Consider the following 21,752-nt stretch of genomic DNA (forward strand, 5'->3'; position numbering starts at 1 on the left):
TGGGATCTGAACCAAAGCAATTAGAAATTACCTTCATTCTCTTCTAGAATATCCCTATTTTGTGCATTCTCATTAACCATAGTAATAGCATTCAGAGTTCTACATGAAGATATTTGAACACTTAGAACCACCACTGAACCAGTATCACCTATAGTATTGGAATAGACGTACCTAATGGATTTTGGCAATGGACTAGAACAGGAGTCCCCAAGCTGTTTGAGGTGGTGGGCGCCTTTGAAATTCTGACACAGGGCTGTGGACACAATCACAAAGTGGCTGCCACAGGTGGCAAAGCCAACCGTAAAATGGCTGCTGCAGGAGGTGAAGCCCACCACAAAATGTCAGGAAGCAAGGGTTTATATAACTCTAATAGCAACTCTTCAACATTGCAGGCAGACGCTCTGTTGAACAGGACATCTTTTCATCTGTACAGCAAATCAGAAGCCCTGCTGGGCAAAAGCCCCTCCTAGCCCATCCCCTTTCTAAACGAAGAAGAAGAAGAAGATGAAGACGAAGACGAAGAAGACGAAGAAGACGAGTTGGTTTTTATATGCCGACTTTCTCATCCATTTAAGGAAGACTCAAACTGGCTTACGATCACCTTCCCTTCCCCTCCCCACAACAGACACCCTGTAAGGTAGGTGGGGCTGAGAGAGCTCTAAGAGAGCTAAGGTCACCTAGCTGGCTTCATGTGTAGGAGTGAGGAAAAAATCCAGTTCACCAGATTAGTCTCCACCGCTCATGTTGAGGAGTGGGGAATCAAACCTGGTTCTCCAGATCAGAGTCCTTCACTTCAAACCACCGCTCTAAACCACCGCTCATAACCACTACACAATGCTGGCACTCTCTTAACCAATACACCACGCTGGCTCTTAACCACTACACCATGTTGACTCTCTTGATTGAAAGCTCTTGGCAGCCAGCAGGAAAGGTGTTGGCGCATGCCATGGCACCCACGGGCACCATGCTGGGGACCCCTAGACTAGAATCTCCATCTCCAGGGAGTGTTTGTAACTCCCCCTTTGTACAATCCAGTGTTATACTGTTTCCAAAAGTATTTATATGGCTTTTGATGTCATCTGCAGCAGATGAAGTGGGGTTTGCAATTTCCGATGGAAGGTTTATAGATTTTTTTGGGGGGGGGGTAAGGCAGCAAGCACCACTGCAATCATTCTAATGTAATTTCGCGGAAAATTCATAGACATTGATTTAACACAGAAATTCTGGCATCAAAAGCAAGAGGTACCTTTAGTACGTCTGATAAAACCTGCACTGCTTGCTAAATCCATAAATGCACACTGATTATTAGAAAGAGACCTGAGGCATCATTCACAGACATCACTTTACTTGGTGTCAAAAACTTAAATTATACTCCGGTACCAAGAAGCAAATTCTGAATTATGCAAATGCTATTTGATTATCTGATCCAATAAAATTGAATTTGCTTTATTACGCAGAATCCGTTCAGCATCTGCAGAACTAGTAACAGCTCCTTTGAGACATGGCCATTGAATTCCATATTAGGTTAGGCACTCTGCTATAGTTGTAATAATGGAGGAAGGGGAGGGGGTAAGAAGATGTACAAGCCCGCTAACCCTACATCTGAGAACTCTAGGATGGAGATAAACAAAATGGGACTCACTCACTTCCTTGTGTTGAGGCGCTTCCGGGCATAAACCGGAAGTGATGTGGCGCGGCGGGCAGGTGCGCGTGCAGATGTTGCCCGCCGACCCTCAGCTGGGCGGCGGGCAGCCAGGTGGATTGGTGGGGGGTTGCCCGCCACCACCTGGCACTTGGCAACCCTAGCTACCATAAACCACCAAATTAAGAAACTAACAACACGATTGTTGTACGTCAAGCCTAGACGAGTCCTTGTATGAGTTCATTCCTTCCTAGCCCAACCTGACATAAAAGTTATATTACAGCACCGAGGGATGGGGAGGGAAGGAAGAAAACATTGTGGTGACAGGCATCAGTCTGTTAAAAATTCATGATATATAATAGCTTATGTTTCAGAAAAAACAAAGTGGCTGAAGAAATGTGGAGTTTAACCTTCAGGGACTGGCAGTTTGCAGAAGATCTCTTGTGCGTACTACATCCAGAGGGATTATGCAGAATACTAACCAAAGATACTGAATATGACATGTATGGAGTTTAAAAAAAAGCATTGTTTTCAAGAATGTTCACCAGAAAGCAGTAAGGTGCATCTTCATCTTACCTCTGCCACAAAACACTCAGCTATTTCACAGCAAACATTCTGGATTCTGACTAAATGGGGGCAGATAAGGCCCCCCTAAAGATCACCCAGGGTGCAAAAGACCTTTCCATTTACATGCCTGATATGATAGATGCTCAGCAACAATACTTACCCATTTTCACTAACGAAAACCTGCTGTGTTGAAGCGATACATATTTTCTTTCTTTCTACCCCCTGCCCCTGTGGGCCCTGTAGCTGTACATGCTTTCTCATAAAATTGGATAATTGCAAGAGGAATACTCTGGAGTATCAAACAATGTTGCGTTGCTTCATGTTTATGCATGGTGATACTCCAGGGAGAATATCATAAATTGTTTTGCTAAATTCTATTCAAATTAAAGACTTGCACAGTGTAGTAATTTACTCAAAAGAACAGTTTGTACAGAGCCCAACCGATATGTTGATGAAGCTCAATAACTTGTCTTGAGAAGGGCAGATCCAGATACTTTTGGAACTTTAATTTTTTTATAAACAAGGGTTTCAATATAACTTGGTTTACATTTCTGCTCCTTGGTTGCTTTCTTTAGACAGTTAAATGTATTTTAGAATTGACTTAATGATGGGGATGGATATTCTGAGTACCCAACTTAAGAACCTTCTTCTATTTATACGTTCCAGGAATCAGTCTAGTCTTCTTTTGAACTGAGATATAATGTTGGGTATTTCTACTTCCACAGGTGTAGCGGAGGAATGAGACAATTGTCCCCCACTCCATTTCTGTTTATCTTTCTGCTGAAGTTTTTATAGAAATGTTTGCACTGTGAAGACACGCTGTACAGCTCTTATACTGTGGCCCCTTTCAAACTGCCCTTATGATCTATTTGAGCAGCCAGTTGCTAATGGATTTTGGGGTCATTTCAGACACAACCGTTTTGGCTCCCGGCTGCTAACAGATTATTATTATTTTTTAGATAAAGTCACTTGCATTTCATTGGCATCCTGGGATTCAGCTGTTTTTTTTAAAAGAAAACTGCTTTCTCCCATTTTCAGTTCTTCTTTGCACTTCTGTATAAGAGCCCCGTGGCGCCGAGTGGTAAACTGTAGTCCTGCAGTCCAAGCTCTGCTCACGACCTGAGTTCAATCCCAACGGAAGTTGGTTTCAGGTAGCTGGCTCAAGGTTGACTCAGCCTTCCATCCTTCCGAGGTCGGTAAAATGAGTACCTGGCTTGCTGGGGGTAAAGGGAAGATGACTGGGGAAGGCACTGGCAAACCACCCCGTAAACAAAGTCTGCCAAGGAAACGTCGGGATGTGACGTCACCCCATGGGTCAGGAATGACCCAGAGCTTGCACAGGGGACCTTTACCTTTTTTTGCACTTCTGAATCATTCCAGTGTGCTGTCTGAACTGTCTGAAGCGCTTCTGAAAGGACTGCTTCCTTCCTGCCGCCTTTTTCCATGTCGTGTTCTTTTTCAACAGCTGCAGGCATGTCAATGGTGCCGCTATAGCACTATAGCACAAATCTTAGAATGTTTTTAAAAAGTTGAAAAAGGATGCAGCACGGAAAAGGCGGCCGGGGGGGGGGGGGAATAGCGGCACTGTTTGAAAGGGTCACAGCGCTTCAGAGCACTTTAGAGACAGCTCATAGATGGATTGAAACAAGGTGTATGAAACGCCCATCTTTGTATTGCTATACTCGGATTCGGGCCAACAACAGATGACATGCTGTTTAGAACGATAATCTGAAAGGGGCCAGTGTCTTAGAGTCAGAAGGGGCCTTATAAGCTATTTAGTCCAATCTCCTGTTCAGTACAGGAAACTCAAAGCTAGATCATCTCATATGGATGACTTGCCTAGTATTTACTTAAAATCTCCAGCAATGGACAGCCCACCACCCCTAAGTAATTGCTCCATTGTTTAATCACTTTTTCCTTAACGTTCAACCAAAATTTATTCTGCCTGTAATTTAAAGAAAGTGGATGAATGAGGATAATGAAAAACTGAGGTGGAAGAAAAGAAGCAAAGCCATGCTATTGAAAGGATTAAAGATTGGAAAAACCAGAGAGAGCAAGAATGGAAGAGAAGAAGCCAACAGAACTGAGGGGGAATGAGATCTGTACTCTACCGCTAGTCTTGATGCCCAGGCCCAATACAAAATCTGCCGTCCTTAGGGTTGCCAGGTCCCTCTTTGCCACCGGTGGGAGATTTTTGGGGTGGAGCCTGAGGAGGGCAGGGTTTGGGGAAGGGAGGGACTTCAATGCCATAGAGTTCAATTGCCAAAGCAGCCATTTTTCTCCAGGGGAACTGATCTCTATCGGCTGGCGGTTGAACTTTTTTGCACCTATTATCAGCTATTTTTAGCTGGTTCCTTTTCTTCTTGACGTTGTTACTCCTTTCCTTTGTAACCTCGGTTGCTTAGCTTTGTTTGTATATTGTTTTCATTCTAATATAGTTACAGCCTTGGCTGTTTTGTTGCTTGCTATCAATTGTCCATCGTCTTATTTATCTCTGCCTACTACTGTTTCATTTGTCTCAATACTATTTACAGTAGGGTGAGTTATTTGTACAAGTACCTGGAGGTTGGCAACCCTAGCCTTCCTACACATTGGAAGTTTTCAGGATGGTGAGCAGGCAAGACCAGGTGAGGCATACTCTGTCCAGCTGCAGCTTTAATCGTGTATGACCCATGCATATCTAAGCTATAAGCCCTCCTCCCCCCAAAGACAATTTTTCTTCTCTCTGACTTCACGTTACAGTTAAACCAAAGCTTCAGAAGAGCAGCAGTGTCCATTGTTATTGTTCTAGTTCTTTGACAGGGCCCTCCTATTGTCCCTTCTGTCCAGAATCTGACAGCCTGTTTTAAACTTGTTACTAAAATGAACAGAAGCTAATTTTAGTTTATGGTTTCCCGAGTTCTTATTTAGCAAGCGGCTGGTCATTTTACTTTGAGATACATATTCTCTGAGAAGACACCCTGACATAAAGCCTGTCGACTTTTTGCTTTTGTTCAAAGCACCCACTGCCCTTCCCCTCCACAACTTTTTGTTTTAATCCCACCAGTGGCCCTGTGACTTACCACGCGGGAATAATAAATTTTGAATCCAGGTTTCGCCACAAAGTAGTCATCAGACTTGAAAGTTATCTTCAGCTGATTTGTTTTCGATGTTATTCTCGGAGGAACTTCCTTGTGCCCGCACCACCGTCCTCGGATAATCGTGCTGATTTCAGATATATCTTCCACTTCCACAAAGTCATATCTGGAGCCAGGGTGACAGAACAAGAAACTGGCGTCAAAATGTTTCCTTACTATATAGCTCACTGTTCAGAACTGGGCTCAGTAAACTAAGCTACTGCGCAGAGACCTTTTTCACCATCAGGTCCCAATTCCGGACTCTGGAACTGCATCGAGAAGAGGACAGCAGGCCCATAGTTAAGAGATTGACAGGCCAAGTCAGTATATTGTTATAGAAATCCAATTCAACGTTACCAACTAAGCCAAGTCACTTTGACCTCTCTGAACAACAGTGGCACCAAGCAGTGTATTCAAATTGGATATTTCAATTTTTTTAAATGATAGTGCTGTAACCACACAGCTCTTTCCTTGGAAACATGTCATATGAAATTCATGCATGCCCAAATCTCTCCTTGGCAACAAAACCCCTTTTCATTTTTTTAAAATATTCCTAACAGAACTTTGTAGTTTATTTATTATGGGCTAAAATCCATCCATATGCTTTTGAATGCTCTGCAGAAGCAAAAGAGCCATAAAGCAGCCAGCGCAGTGAAGAATATGGCTCCTTTGTGTGTCCAAATTGCATTTTGCAAATTGCAAAATTTTGCATTTTCCAAATTGCAAAAAAACAAACTCTGCATACGGATGCCAACTTATATGTCTGTCATTTCCTTGTCTGCTCATTCACCCTTCCTCTTCCTTTATTGACAAGACTGCCATACAGGCAAGAGCACATATTGGATCATGGACTGAACTGCTTGCAAACCAGAGGCAAGTCCAGAGCTTACACATTTTACAGCTGGTATCTGTAATACCAGAGTCTCTAGACTCCCAGAGTCGGGCTGCCAACCTCCAGGTAGTTAGAGAAGGTAAACACCAATACTATAGGGCTAGGCTATATAAAGTAATAGTATGAGGCTCTCAATGCTTATCAAAATGCTATATTATACTTGTTACAAACATGTGGTGAATACGTACAGAGTGTCCAAAACTATACAATTCTATACAGTGTAACAACTAAGACAATACAAAACATAAAGACAGAGAAATGAAGTAGCTGTATCTCTTTGCTACAATAGTACCAAAATGAATTATATTTCAGTTCAGTTAATAACTTTTTCTTTTCTTTTATAAAATTTGTTTCATTCATCAACTTCTTCAAGGGAACATGGAAGGAAGCATATTGAAAAAAATGGCATTTGGCAAACTGGTTCTCCTAGTCTTGGCTCTCAGTTTCTGGCACAGGCTTACTCATGAGTTTCTGCTCTGGACTCTGATCTGGAGAACCAGGTTTGATTCCCCACTCCTCCACATGAGTGGCCGAGGCTAATCTGGTGAACCGGGTTGGTTTCCCCACTCCTACACACGGAGCCAGCTAAGTGACCTTGGGCTAGTCACAGTTCTATTAAGAGCTCTCTCAGCCCCACCTACCTCACAGGGTGTCTATTGTGGGGAGGGGAAGGGAAGGTGATTGTAAGCTGGTTTGAGTCTCTCTTAAGTGGTAGAGAAAGTTGGCATATAAAAACCAACTCTTCTTCTTTTAAAAGTCCAGTCTTGAGGGTTAGCAAATGTTTGAAAAGTCCATTTGCATTTGTTTTTGTTGTAAATTGAACCCACATATCCATTTTTGCAACATCTTCTGCTTTCTTGTGCTGATTTTTAAAGCAAACCAAGCAACCAGGAACCACAGCCACGGCAGGCGAAACAGAACGACGTAACAACAAAAGAAATGAAAATAGACATATTTGTACATTCCTAGACCTGAGGCTGCAGATGGCAACATTTGCCAGATAGGTAAATAGACTCCTATAGCAGAGTCCTGTGAAGTTGTCTGAGTAACAGCGGAGGGAAAAGAATGAAAAATGACTTGCCCTCATCAGTCCCTGTGGATTCTGAGAAGGCGGCAACCAACCACCAGCTTCCTCATTATTCTGTGTTGCTTTTGCCTGCTGGATCTCTCTCATAGCCAATTTGTTTTTTTAAGCATTGCAACTTGCCTGCTGGGGAAATCATCTAGTCCCTTCTGGCCCACCTGAGTTTATATCTTGCTTGGGCAGTCACATAGGAGGTCACACATGAACTCATGAAGCTGCCTTATACTGAAACAAATTCTTGGTCCATCAAAGTCATTATTGTCTACTCAGACAGGCAGTGGCTCTCCAGGGTCTCAGGAAGATTTCACATCACCTACTTGCCCAGTCCCTTTAACTGGAGATGAGAGGGGATTGAACCTGGGACCTTCTGCATGCCAAGCAGATACTGTACCACTGAGCTAAAGCCCCTCCCCGTAGAGTCCTGGGAGTTCCCTCCAAGTGCAGCACTTCACACACGGTTTCAACGAACAGGAGGCAGCAAAATTTCTTTGCCTCATTTGAATGTGCTACTCATGGGGTGCAACTTAAAATTTACCACACCCATAGCACACTACTGAATTACTTGGGTGTGGAGAGAGGACACTGAATTCCCCCCCTCGCCTCTGTTGTCTGTGAAAACATGAGCACATTGGGAAATAGTTTTCTACTTCTAAGCTAGTGCACATTTTCCACATTCTTTTAGCAATCCCAGGGAAAAAAACACATAAAAAATACAACACAGCAGTAAAAAAAAAATAAAAAAAATATAGAAAGGAACCTCTTTAAAACCAGCCACTGGATGCTGAAAACCAGTTGTTTTAATTCCCCCCCCCCCAAGAACACAACAGGCTAGTTTTGATGTTTTGTTTGTAATGTTTTGTTTTGCTCTTATGCTACAATGCGTAGCTACACTTTTTTCTGGGATCCCCGATTCTCAGGGGCATGGAAGAACACAAGATTTTTTTTTGACTGTCCTTGGCTTTCAGATACTCCTCCGAGTGTTCTTTGACTTTGTGTTCAGCTCCTCAATGGAGTTGCCTACTCACAGACATGGCCATGGGCTGACGGCATGACATCTCTTCTGGAAAAACCCAGAAGTGACATAGTGCCTCACTAGAAATTGTCTGAAACTCTATGGTAAAACTAGTTTCCCCTGGAAGGGACATCAGCCCTCTCTAGGAATTGCCAAAAACTATGGTTTTACTACACCATTTTGGCCAATTTCTAGAGAGGCATGACATCACTACTGGGTTTCCCCAGAAATGACGCCACACTGTCGGCCGTTGCCCTCTCATGTCTCCGCCCCCTTCTGGTCTCCTAATGGTTGCCAGGATGGGCCTGGTAACTCCACTGCTCAAAGTTCTGCAAAATTTGACAGGAGGCTGCAAAACAAAACCCTTGGCGTACAGTAGTGTTGCCAACACCAGATACTAGCTGGAGATCTCCTGCTATTACAACTGATCTCCAGCCAATAGAGATCAATTCACCTGGAGAAAACGGCCGCTTTGGCAACTGGACTCTATGGCACTGAAGTCCCTTCCGCTGGTGGCGAAGAGGGCCCTGGCAACCCTAGTGTAAAGGTATTACTGAAGTAATCCTAGTCAGGACACAGCTGGAGGAACAGACTCATACATTTAAACAAAAAACCCTTTCAGTTTAAGAGAAAAATTGAGGCACTTACAAATTCTCCCCTTCTCCAAAAATGTAGGCATTGTAAGTTAAGGAGGCCTTCTTATAGGGTTGAAAACCTCCAGGCACTAGCTGGAGATCTCCTGCTTTTACAACTGATCTCCAGCCAATAGAGATCAGTACACCTGGAGAAAATGGCCGTTTTGGCAATTGGACTCTATGGCATTGACGTCCCTCCCCTCCCCAAACCCCACCTTCCTCAGGCTCTGCCCCAAAAACCTCCTGCTGGTGGCAAAGAGGGACCTGGCAACCCTACCTTCTTAACTTCCACACCCTGTTACTGTCTAGTAGTCTGACATATTGTGCTGGCTTCCTCCTTGGGCTCCATGCAGCTACACTTTCTCTTAGTGTTTTAGTGCCAGTTCTCTTCCTCTGTGAGTCTGAGGTATGCCACTTAACATGACAGGAATTGCTATATAAATGTGCTCAAGGGCCCCGTTTTCACGATAGGCCTGATCTTCATAGAAAAATGTACAGAACACATGTTAGGAGCCTACTGGACACAGTAAGGGTATTGAGCAGGTGGCTGAGATCCTGGCCCCACCGTTTGCATACAGAATGATCATATGTCCCATAGGAAATGTCACATATCAAGTTCTGGCTGTTTTCCAAAGTGCATCTGAAGACCTGTTAGAAATGTTAACGTGGGAACTGAGCCTAAAATACAATTTTAGCATGTATCCTGTGATTTTAATGATAGATTTTTTTATTAAGCAAAATAGTTCCTTAATGCATTTCTTCCCTGCCTTTTGGCCTGGGGGTCGGTGGGTGGGTTGCAGGCATTTATAAATGTTCAGCCCACTTTATCTGAGATGTATTCCTAAATCCACTTCGTATAAAATCAAATTTAAACCTGAATAAATGGGAGCAGAATCTTGTTGCATTCACCATAAACGAAAAGAACAAATTCAAACCAAATCAATTAAAGGCCTAGAAAGGTCCTGAATTATCTTAACCCCAGACACTGCAAGATAAGAAGAGTCCGGGATGTTCTTGCAATGCACAAATTAACATAGCAAGTGCAACGTAAGGATCAGGGGCAGCCCTGAGAATGTTTGGTACCATTTTCACTTGCAATGTTAGCTATACTTTACATTGAGGATCCATGATAGGACCTCAAGATATACAATTTAAGCTTTTTAAAAAATGCATCCACAGAAGGAATGGGGGAAATCAGTGCCATGCACTGGGGCAAGAAGTGGTGTAACCCTGTTCCACATATTGTTTGAAGACTTTCTCTACCACTTAAGGGGGACTCAAAACGGTTTACAATCACCTTCCCACAATAGACACCCTGTGAGGTAGGTGGGGCTGAAAGAGCTCTAATAGAGCTGTGACTACTAGCCCAAGGTCACCCACCTGGGTTCATGTGTAGGAGTTCACCAGATTAGCATCCACCGCTCATGTGGAGGAGTGGGGAATCAAACCCAGTCCTCCAGATCAGACTCCACTGCTCCAAATCACCACTCTTACCCACTATACCACGCTGACCCTGAGTTCCATATATTGGTATACTATGTCTTTTGACCTCCATAGGTAGAAGAAGAAGAGTTGGTTTTTATATGCTGACTTTCTCTACCACTTAAGGAAGAATTAAACCGGCTTACAATCACCTTCCCTTTCCCTCCCCACAACAGACACCCTGTGAGGTAGGTAAGGCTGAGAGAGTGTGACTAGCCCAAGGTCACCCAGCTTGCTTCGTGTGCAGGAGTGGGGAAACAAATCCAGCTCACCAGATTAGCATCCGCCGCTCATGTGAAGAAGTGGGGAATCAAACCCAGTTCTCCAGATCGGAGTCCACCGCTACAAACCACTGCTCTTAATAGGGTTGCCAACCTCCAATTGCTAGCTGGAGATCTCCTGCTATTACAACTGATCTCCAGCAATCAGTTTGCCTAGAGAAAATGGTCGCTTTGGCAATTGGACTCTATGGCATTGAAGTCCCTCCCCTCCCCAAACCCCGCCCCCCAAACCTCCCACTGGTGGCAAAGAGGGATCTGGCAACCCTAGCTCTTAACCACTACACCACGCTGGCTCTCACACAAGTCAGAACAAGAGCCGAGAGTCTACCCTTAAGTAATTTATTTTTAATCTTCATATAAATGGCATGGACATCATCTAGTCTTTACATCTTCAGTTAGGCTTATTATTTCTGTTATAAAATCTGTTATTTTTTGGTTTTTACAATGTGAAAACAATAACATTTAAAAAAATAACACACCTGGACTTAGCAGTGCTGTTTGCCAAGCTAATTCTCTGTGTGGTTAACAGGTAAGGTCATCCTTGTGGTCTCTGGAAGTCAACCTATCAGCAACTGTCTGGCAATCAGTTAAAATACAGGAAAGAGACCTCTGCTTGGGAGAAGGAAGCCGACCAGGAAGGAGTTAAACCTTGGTACCCAACCGTCTTGTGAAACTGAAATAGTATCCCCGCAGGCTTCCTCAAATGTGCCAAACGAGAATTCATCTTTATTCATTTTTATTGCATTGATACAATTAACATTTTGGGAAGCGTCCTCCTCCAACCCCCTCCGCCAACTCACCTGCAGATCTCATTCTCTGGCTCTTCCAGTCCAAACTGACTATCGAACACCAGCTGTATCCTCGTATTCTCAGGCGAAAGCAGCCTCCACGTCAGCAACAAGTTCCTGGGGTAGCTGTTCGGGAAACGGGGGCTATGGATGTGGCCATTTCCCCGGACGTGGATGGTCTCCTCTTTCCGGTACAAGGCTGTGAGGTGATTGCTCTCTGTTAGTAAGCAAAACTCGTAGAAATGAGTATGTGGCTCAGAACAGGAGGGCAAACAAAGAAACATTCAAAGTAAGTTAACAATAAAACTTGGTACAGAAATTCTCAGACTTTCCAAATTTATTCTCCTTGGTTTAAAACATGATGATGATTATTATTATTTTTAAAAGACGTGTAAATATGATTTTAAATTTGATCTTGGCTCCTAAAAAGTTAATAGCAAGAAACTGGAAATGTGCTGAAAATGTAAATATTAGACAGTATCAATAAAGTATGGCAATATTATACTTTTAAGGTTATCCAAAATAGAAGGCAATTCAACTGTTATTTCTTTTAACCTGTACAATATCTTTTATTTCTGTCAATATAATTTGCATTTAAATTTGACTGTACTTCATAGTTACACTGTGGATTGAGGTGTCTTTGGAAGTGATAAGGTTTTCCCCACCCCTTATGTCATTTTTTTCCTGTTTCATAGTATTATTCACAGACAAACCTATAAAAATATACATGGAAAACCTGCTTGTTCCGAATTTTAAAATTGCCTATCTTGGCAGGATTTTGAGAACAACTTGAATGAGGGGCCTTTTGAAGGACCGGGCCTCACAATGAGTCACCTGTTGTCAAAAGTAAGGCATGTGATATTGTGAATCCATAACTGGGTTCCCCAGATGTGTAATTAGGGTTGGAAACCTTCAGATACTATCTGGAGATCTTCTGCTATTACAACTGATCTCCAGCTGATAGAGATCAATTCACCCATGGTCGTTTTGGCAATTGGACTCTATGGCATTGAAGTCCCTCCCCAAACCCCGCCCTCCTCAAGCTCCACCCCAAAAACCTCCCACCAATGGCGAAGAGGGACCTGGCAACCCTATGTGTAATTTAGTTGCAAAGAAAACTCTGCATGGTAGGTGATATGGATTGGGGCCACTGCACTTTGTGAGGGGACTAACTCTTTCCTCTGTCAATTTCCCTTATCAAAAATGGTCACCTCAGGCTGCTTTTCATATCCTACTGGGGAGCAAAACAAGCACAATATGGGTCTCTGTCTCTCCCCACCCCATTACCATTTAAAGCAGCCCTGGGGAAAGGCATTTTTAACAAGGGAAACAGCACGTAGAGCAAATATGTGATACCTCTCTCTCCCCTAGTATAATTAGACTTCATTCATGTTATTCCTCTCCGTGGGCTACTTTTTGTGGCTAAATGACATGTCACCGATCTGGTTTCTGATGCCCAGCATCATGGGTAGTTCAGCTGTAAGCTATCCCTTACAAAATAGATACCCTGTGAACAATTTAGCACTATAAGGAAAGGGTAATTTTCTGCTAATCCTGTTAATCTTTCTGTCGTGTTCTACTGTCTTGTTCTACTTGTTTCCTGTTAATCTTTCTGTCTTGTTCTACTGTCCACTGCCGAATAATGGGTCAAACTGCAAAGATACCATCTACTACATACAGAATCCAAACATTCAAAAACAACCACCAGGAAACCACCAGCAGCCAATGTCTTCCCAAACCTTCCTGTACACCAATTAGAGCGCCACCCTGTGATTAATAGGATAAAACAACTGCAAGGGCTGAAGTCACAAAAGGGTGCATTGATATTTCTTCAGAGTAGGGTTGCCAGCTCCGAGTTGGAAAATACCTGGAAATTTTGGGGGCAGAGCCTGAGGAGGGAGGAGTTTGGGAAGGGGAGGGACTTCAATGCCATAGAGTCCAATTGCCAAAGCTGCCATTTTTCCCGGGTGAACTGATCTCTGTCGGCTGGAGATCAGTCAAAATAGCATGTGTTCTCCAGCTGGTACCTGGAGGTTGGCAACCCTACTTCAAAAAGAAGTTAAACAGAAATGAAAGAAAAGTCTCTGTTAAAAGCGAAAAAAGAAAGAAAGTATATCCATGGCTATATCTAAAAAAGGGAATATTGGGGGGGGGGAATCCCTTCCCATAACTATATTTGATGTCTAAGAGCCCCATTTTCCTCTGCCTTACCAAGATGATACAGAATTCATCTGGCATTAAGGCAGATATCTTTCTCTATGCATGAGTTTAAAACAAACTGGCCACAAGTGCTGCCTTCTTGCTGGATCAATCAAATGTCCATCTAGACCATCACTCTGAGTCCAGTGGTGGCCAACCACAGACTCCTTGAAAACTCACAAGCAGAGCAAGATGGAGCTAGTCATCACCTGTTGTTTGCCCCCCACCCCCAGCATCAGTCCTAAACACATGCTATTCTATTGCAGAAAAACAACCCAGGACAAAGGGCATTTGCTCATCATTGAGGTGTCCCAGGACTGTTGTTGTTCGTAAAAAGATGCCCAAGTCATGAATCATTACCTCTTTGGCCAAAGTCAACTGAACTGTGATTCAGTTGACATCTGTCTGCTAAGTAACTTCCCACCATTGTTCTCAGAGCAATTAGGAAAAAAAACTAAGAACCCAAATTGCTTTTTAATTTCCTTCTGATCACCAGAATTTCCACTAATCTGGAAACCTTGCATTTAAAAAAAGAAGCAGAGAAGGTATAACAACAGTATTTATATTCTCTCTTGCTATTCTATATTTTTCTTATAAGGACTAAGAGCCAATATACATGTTGCAATCAAATGGTTGAGATGACACTGAAAATGCTTCTCTCTGGATGAGTCATCCAAACATTTGAATTTGCTGATCAACTAGACCGTTATCTTCAGGTTGAGAGTATCTATTGACCCTGCTCATGGGAGCCACTGTTGGTAACATGGAGACTTTCAACAAGATGAAGGGAAGCAACATGATCAGCAGTGCTAATTGTTGTGGGCAGGGCAGACATTTAGTTACAACAGAAAGGCTGGTTTGGATGGCTTTTATATTTATTTATTTTGTATTACTTTTCTCCCCAGTGGTGGCCCAAAGCAGTTCCCCCTTCTTCCATTTTATCCAGAGAGGTAGGTGAGGCTGAGAGTGAGGCTGAGAGTGCATGCTTGGCATGCAGAAGGTCCCAGGTTCAATCCCTGGCACCCCCAGTTAAAGGGTCCAGGCAAGGAGGTGATGTGAAAGACCCCTGCCTGAGACCCTGGAGAGCCGCTGCCGGTCTGAGTAGGCAATACTGACTTTGATGGACCAAGGGTCTGATTCAGTAGAAGGCAGCTTCATGTGTTCATGTGTTCATGTGATAGGCCCAAAGTCATCCAGTGAACCTCGATGGAATGATGGGGGTTCAAACCTGGGTTGCCCCAATTTTAGTCCAACATTTTGACCACGAGGGAATAACTCTGTTTAGGACTGAACTATTCATTTAAGATGGGTAGATTGCACTGAAAGTTGCTTTGCCTGGAGTGCTGCTTTTATATACTATTTATTTTGGAAATCGTCTTTGTCCCTTCCCTTGGCCTCAGGGTCTCCCTCATGGCTAGTCTCTTCCAGCAGGCTTTCTGCTGCCTTCATAAGGTTGCCAACCTCCAGGTACTAGCTGAAGATCTCCTGCTATTACAACTGATCTCCAGCCGATAGAGATCAGTTCCCCTGGAGAAAATGGCCGCTTTGGCAATTGGACTCTATGGCATTGAAGTCCCTCCCTTCCCCAAACCCCGCCCTCCACAGGCTCCGCCCCCAACATCTCCCACTGGTGTTGAAGAGGGACCTGGCAACCCTGTGCTTCAGCCCCTTGCCTCACCCTCTGGCTGCTGGCCTGTTGCTTCCTTTTGACTCTGTGGCCAGCTGGGACGGGCTCCACCCAACCGCCGCCAGCCCCACACCGCTTCCAGCTCAGCTGTTTTTACTTCCGGCTTAGCTGGTCAGAGCCAAGGACTGCTGGCCGGGACCCATGGAGTTGTCCACTGCCCCAAAGTGCCTTATCCCACCCCCATCACTTTGGAACTTTTAAAGCACCAGCTTATTTCTTGCTAAGATGGCTTTAAGCCTTTTCTGTGATTTCAGGTTAAAATAGTTCCTTCACCAACCTGTTCTTTAGGTACATTTACACTTGAGATCTAGCCTGCTGAGAAGAAACTGCCAGAGGCAATGTGGTTTTAATTAAGCCTTACAATGCTTTGGAAACAAAGATGGTGTGAGTTAATCCTCCCAGCTAATAATGGAAGGCATGCTAGCATTCCCACACCACATAGCAGATAAGCTCAGTGCCATCCTTTTCATTGCTTGGCCGAGGAAGATTTCACCTCATGTTCTTTGCTTTGGTAACATATCAACCTCAGGTCAACGCTGAAAACACAATGCCCTAACAAAATCCTGAAATAACCCAGACTCGCTTTTGAATAATGCATATGTGCAAGGGGTAGGGAAATGAAGACGGTATATTAAAGGGTCAAGGCAGAAGATCCTTCGTGTTTTCATTCCTAGCCAGAAGTCCCTTTGCCTTTTCAGTTCTTTTCATGTCCCCCGCTGGAACATGGATGAAATGAGCGGAAATGGATTACGAAGAAAACGTTTTACTGTAGTGTTAGGAGAAGCATGCTGTGGAAAAATGATATTTATGAGCAAAATGAAATGAAGATAATGGTCTGTTGATATTGGACTTAATACTGCAAGTTCAGGGTTTTTCTCTCTCCCCCTTTTCTCTCCACGAAAAACAGACAACCCGAATTCACTGGAAACGCTAGAACTGTTAATCCCTAATAAAGGGCACAGAAGGACATGTAGGATATTTTGTTTCAGTCTAGGAGCTCTAGTAGGACTTCTGTCCAACAACCCAACCGCCAATCAGAATACACATTGCTGGGCTAGGTCGACCAAGAGTCCGATAGCATAAGGTTTTGAAGAAGAAGAGTTGGTTTTTATACGCCGACTTTCTCTCCCACTTAATGGAGAATCAAACCAGCTTACAATCACCTTCCCTCCCCCCCCAACAGACTCCCTGTGAGGTAGGTGGGGCTGAGAGTGTGTGACTAGCCCAAGGCCACCCAGCTGGCTTCATGTGTAGGAGTGTCAGCACAGTGGGGAAACCAACCCGGTTCACCAGATCAGCCTCCGCCGCTCCTGTGGAGGAGTGGGGAATCAAACCCGGTTCTCCAGATCAGAGCCCACAGCTCCAAACCACCGCTCTTAACCACTACACAACGCTGGCTCTCATAGAATGCAAAATCCTCACTCAAATGCTAAAACAAATCTCATTGGAGGCCTGACTTGTAGATAAACCTAGTAGGAAGTGGTAGAATGGTTGGACTGCTGGGGAGGGACTATATTTTTCAAAGCTCCCCTACATTAATGCTCCCCTGTCAAGAACTTGACTAGGATCCTTCTCCATGATGGGCTAAGATTTTTTTTTAAGGTGCAGTGAGGTTTTACATGGGGGAGCATTAAAAATGTGAATTTCTACAATGGGTACAGGCCATTCTACCACCATCTAATGTTTCCATTCAGTTCCCACAATTTATAACACATAACCTCAGTGCATGCAGTAGATCTGAATCTATGCTTTCTTGAGAATCCATGGTTTAGGGAACCAAGCAGCCCATTCCTGACCTCCAAGGATGAAAGTCCTTTGGAGGTCAAAAAGGGGCTGTGCTGGCATTGGGGGCCCCTGCGCCAGCGCCCGTGCCACTTACGCTGTGCAGAATGGCCCCAACACTGGGGAGGGCCAGCTGCTGGTCTCCCGGTGCTGCTGCGGCAGTACCACCCAGGGACACCGGCTAGGCCTTCCACCGGTGTCCCACTGGTGCAAAGCCCCACGCCGGTGTCCCAGGGGTGTTCCTGGGGAATGCCAGGAGGCGGAGCTGCTAGTAGGCAGCTTCCTGTCCCCTTCTGGCCCGGCATGCCAGCAGGGAGAATGGCGCTGCAAAAAAGCAGGCGCAGCCTCGCTGTTCTCAGTGGGGCAAAATGCCCCATTTAAAAAAATAAAAAGCCGCTGAAAGCCACGGGAAACGGCTTTGAAGGTGCTGCCGCGGCACCTTGGCCACGCCAACCCCAGCCACCACAAGGTCAGGATTGGGCTGAATGTGTCCCAGTGACTAAGAACTGGCCTCGGTCCCAGGTTTCCATCTCCCTTCAGCCATAATCCAGGTGTCATGTTAGAAAACAGCACTGTTTTTTATTTCTCCAGTCCAAAAGATGGGAGAGGAAATCTTTTGCTACAACAGCACCATCCTGCCTGTGCTCTCCATTTAAAAAGGCACACTATCTCTGGTACTGGAGGGAGTAGCTATCCATCATGATTAGTAGCCACTGACAGCCCGGCCCTCCGTGAATTTGTCCACTCCCCTTTTAAAGCCTTCCAAATTGATGACCATGACCACATCCTGTGGCAGCAAATTCCACAAATTAACTATATTCTGCATGAAGAAATACTTCCTTTACCTGCCCTGAATTTCCTGCCATTCAGCTTCAATGGATGACCCTGGGTTCTGGTATTATGGGAGACGAAGAAAAGTTTCTCCCTGTCCACTAGGGTTGCCAGCTCCGGGTTGGGAAATACCTGAAGATTTTGGGGGTAGAGCCTGAGGAGGGAAGGGTTTGGAGAGGGGAGGGACTTCAATGCCACAGAGTCCAATTGTCTAAGTGGCCATTTTCTCCAGGGGATCTGATCTTTGATGCCTGGAGATCAGTTGTAATAGCAAATCTAAGGAACCACACAGGCAGTACCTAAGGCTGACTGACTGTTGCTTAGGAGACCCATTTTCTACCTGTAAGGAGGCCAGGATAGGAAAACAATGGGGCTCAAAAGGAGAAGAATAAAAGGAGCCAATTTAAGACCTGGGAGATCAGTGCCACTCCAACATTCTTCTGCTCAGCAGCTTTGTGGCTCACCTCAAAGGGTGCTGGCATATATCCCCAAAAGATCTGGGTTCAAGTCCCAGTTGACCCTGACATTCTGACCAAGTCGCGCCACCAGTTGACTTTGAAATGAAAAGACCCAGAATGACCCTAATCGTATTTTCGCAGGAAACCAATGTCAGGGAGGTTTGAAGCATTGAAAGATTAAGTTTGAGAAAAGAGAACAGTGGTTTGGATCCCAGGGATAATTTCCACAAATGGAAAGACAGGTTAGTTTCTTCCAAACCCTCCCTTTCACTTCTTCTCTCCCCTCATAAAGTTTCTGGGGTCCCCTATCCCCCAGGAGCATCCTTTTGGGCTGCAATAGTGGTGGGGAGGCAAGGAAGTTCCTTTCCACTGTCAGGAAGCCCTTCCGTTGAGATTTGTGGCAGGATCCAAGCCAGTATATGTAAATGATCAAGCTTCTAGAGAAACAAAAGATGGCAAGAGCCACCTTACATTTCAGCACTTTTTGTTGTTGATGCTGTCAAGTCACAGCTGACTTATGGCGACCTCGTAGGATTTTCAAGGCGAGAGATGTTCAGAGGTGGTTTGCCATTGCCTGCCTCTGCATCACACCCCTGGTATTCCTTGGCGGTCTTGCCAGGGTCAAGGCTGAGTGTGTGTGACTGGCCCAAGGTCACCCAGCAAGTTTCCATGGCAGAATGGGGATTCGAACCTGGGTTTCCCGGATCCTAGTCCAACACCTTAACCACTACACCACGCTGGCTCTCTTCAGCGCATTTACACCCACTCAGTCTTAACTTGATCAGCTTGCATTTTACTGAATGAGCATGAAGTCTGGGATAAAGTGTAAGAATGCAAGACAGAAAACAGATGAAGTGGTAGGTTTCCACTGGCACAATTTTGATTGCTGAACCAGCATGGAAAGTTGTGTGCTATTCCAAATGCTCCGTTAGGCAGACAACAAAGCAGATAGACAAAATTAGAGTAAAAATACATGTCAGTATAAAAGAATTGACTTCTGTATAATGCACACAGTCAGCTAGTTCTGTAACGGATCATGACCTGTATCTAACCACACAGTTCCAAAGATTCAAGGATCTTTCCCCCTTTGGAAGGGTGGGTCTTTCACATCATAGAATCATAGAGTTGGAAGGGACCACCAGGGTCATCTAGTCCAATCCCCTGCACAATGTAGGAAATTCACAACTACCTCCCCCCACACCTTCAGTGCCCCTGCTCCATGCCCAGAAGATGGCAAAAGAACAACCACCCTCCAGGATCCCTGGCCAACCTGGCCTGGAGGAAAATGGCTTCCTGACCCCAAAGTGGTGATCGGCACTACCGTGGGCATGGAAGAAAGGGCCACGAAAACCAAACACTGATGCAAACCTTTCTGCCCTTCCTCTCATGATCTGCCTAAGTTCATAAAATCAGCATTTCTGACAGATGGTCATAGCCTCTGGTAGATCTCCAATGGCCTGGTCCTTTAAAAAAAAATGGAGTATGCTGGGGATTGAGCCTCAGACTTTCGATGTGCAAAGCAGATGCTCTGCCACTGAGCCATGGCACCTCACCTGGGTTTACGTAGGTTAGTCAGTTCTCCACCTCCTTTTGGTAGACAGCCACACTTTGGCTGGGACTGAAGCCCCTTATGTAGAAGTAAGGTTGTCAGGTCCCTCTTTGCCACTGGTGGTAGGTTTTTGGGGTGGAGCCTGAGGAGGGTGGGGTTTGGGGAGGGGAGGGACTTCAATGCCATAGAGTCCAATTGCCGAAGAGGCCATTTTCTCCAGGTGAACTGATCTCAATCGTCTGGAGATCAGTTGTAATAGCAGGAGATCTCCAGCTAGTACCTGGAGGTTGACAACCCTATGCAGAAGGCAATAAAGAACAAAAGTGTAGGCTTGATTCTAATCTTACCAGACTCCAGTCCTGATGGCCCTGTGAAGTTTAGATTAATAATACAAATTGTAAAGATGAATTAATTGCGTACCCATGCTTTCCCTAGATCCACATGATAGTAAAGCCTCAGACAGGAAATATGGGCCATTGACAAGGCCACCCTAACCAGAGTTACACCCTTCTAAGTCCTTTAAAAATATATGGAGGACAGTTGGTTTTACTCCATGAAAAAGATCTGATTCTAAAGTAGGGTTGCCAACTTCCAGGTACTAGCTGGAGATCTCCTGCTGTTACAACTAATCTCCAGCCGATAGAGATCAGTTCACCTGGAGAAAATGGCCGCTTTGGCAATTGGACTTTATGGCATTGAAGTCCCTCCCCTCCCCAAATGCTGCTCTCCTCAGACTCCACCCCCAAAATCTCCAGGTATTTCCCAATCCGGAGCTGGCTGCCCTATTCTAAAGACTGGCAGTGACATCCTAGATTGTACAGAGGCCCAGACTGCATGTAGAAACTTCAGTCTGAATTGGCTGGGGCCATTTCACACCATTGCTTATTTACTTGTGCTCCAAAGGAGAGCTGTTTTTTGCATGGGTGGGCATGGCTGAATGGTAGAAGATCAGCTTTGCAGTGCAGAAGGTTTCAAGTTCAATCCCTGGTGTCTCCACTTGAAAGGATCAGGCAGTAAGTTGCTCCCAGTCCAGAGAGTTGCTCCCAGTCAGAGTAGACTAAATACCAACTTGAGGGACTAATGAGCTGATTCAGTATAAGGCAGCTTCGTGGGTTCATAGCTGAATCCCACACTGGGCTCATTCTCAGAGAGACTGTTTCCAGACAGAAGCTTTGAGTTCCCAGATGTTATTCTTCCAGGAGTTCTTCTTCACCTATTTGCCAGTCTCCCCATTGCCGTTCTATTCATTTCATTAACTCCCCTACACACCAGTCAATGTTTTGTTACGTTACCAGCTTTTCACGCATCAGACAAAAGGTTGTTTCGCGGGGGGGGGGGGGGGAACCCCATGTTCTTTCATTTTCTTTGCTCCGGCAGCTAGCAAGATCTAACCAGTCAAGTCCACAGAACTCCTAGTCAAGAGCGCAAAAGCATTTTTGAATGCATGCCACAGAACAGTTCATCTGCGGGTCAAGACATGCCAAATAAACTGAAATTTGAACAGCTAGTTCTGTGGCCCATTCTCTCCCCCCCGCCCCAAGTAGTTTCCCCATAGTAAGCAGGGTTTTATTTGCCGTGTTCAGGACCCCATGTAAATCAGAAGGAATGTTGACAGATCGCATGGGGCGTGGGGGGGGGGCTTTGTGGTCAACCCGGCACATCTCTGGATGCAGCTCCTTGGAAACGGGAAGCAATTGGAAAATGTAGAATGATTTCCCTTGGTAAACTTCGCATGTGTGTGTGTGTG

At 44.8% G+C, this 21,752-nt stretch overlaps 1 protein-coding gene across 1 annotated transcript in view; it reads right to left on the bottom strand.

Annotated features, from left to right (window-relative positions):
• Nucleotides 1-21,752, bottom strand: part of PDGFD (platelet derived growth factor D) — a 165,285-nt gene that overhangs the window by 55,081 nt on the left and 88,452 nt on the right. Inside the window, exons 2-3 of the mRNA XM_056858559.1 lie at nt 11,512-11,716; nt 5,272-5,452 (exon numbers count right to left, since the gene is read on the bottom strand). Coding sequence (XP_056714537.1) covers nt 5,272-5,452; nt 11,512-11,716 — 386 coding nt within the window. The remainder of the gene's footprint in view (nt 1-5,271; nt 5,453-11,511; nt 11,717-21,752) is intronic.

The sequence above is a fragment of the Euleptes europaea genome, chromosome 12 (genome assembly GCF_029931775.1).
Source record: "Euleptes europaea isolate rEulEur1 chromosome 12, rEulEur1.hap1, whole genome shotgun sequence".
NCBI classification, from domain to species: Eukaryota; Metazoa; Chordata; class Lepidosauria; order Squamata; family Sphaerodactylidae; genus Euleptes; species Euleptes europaea.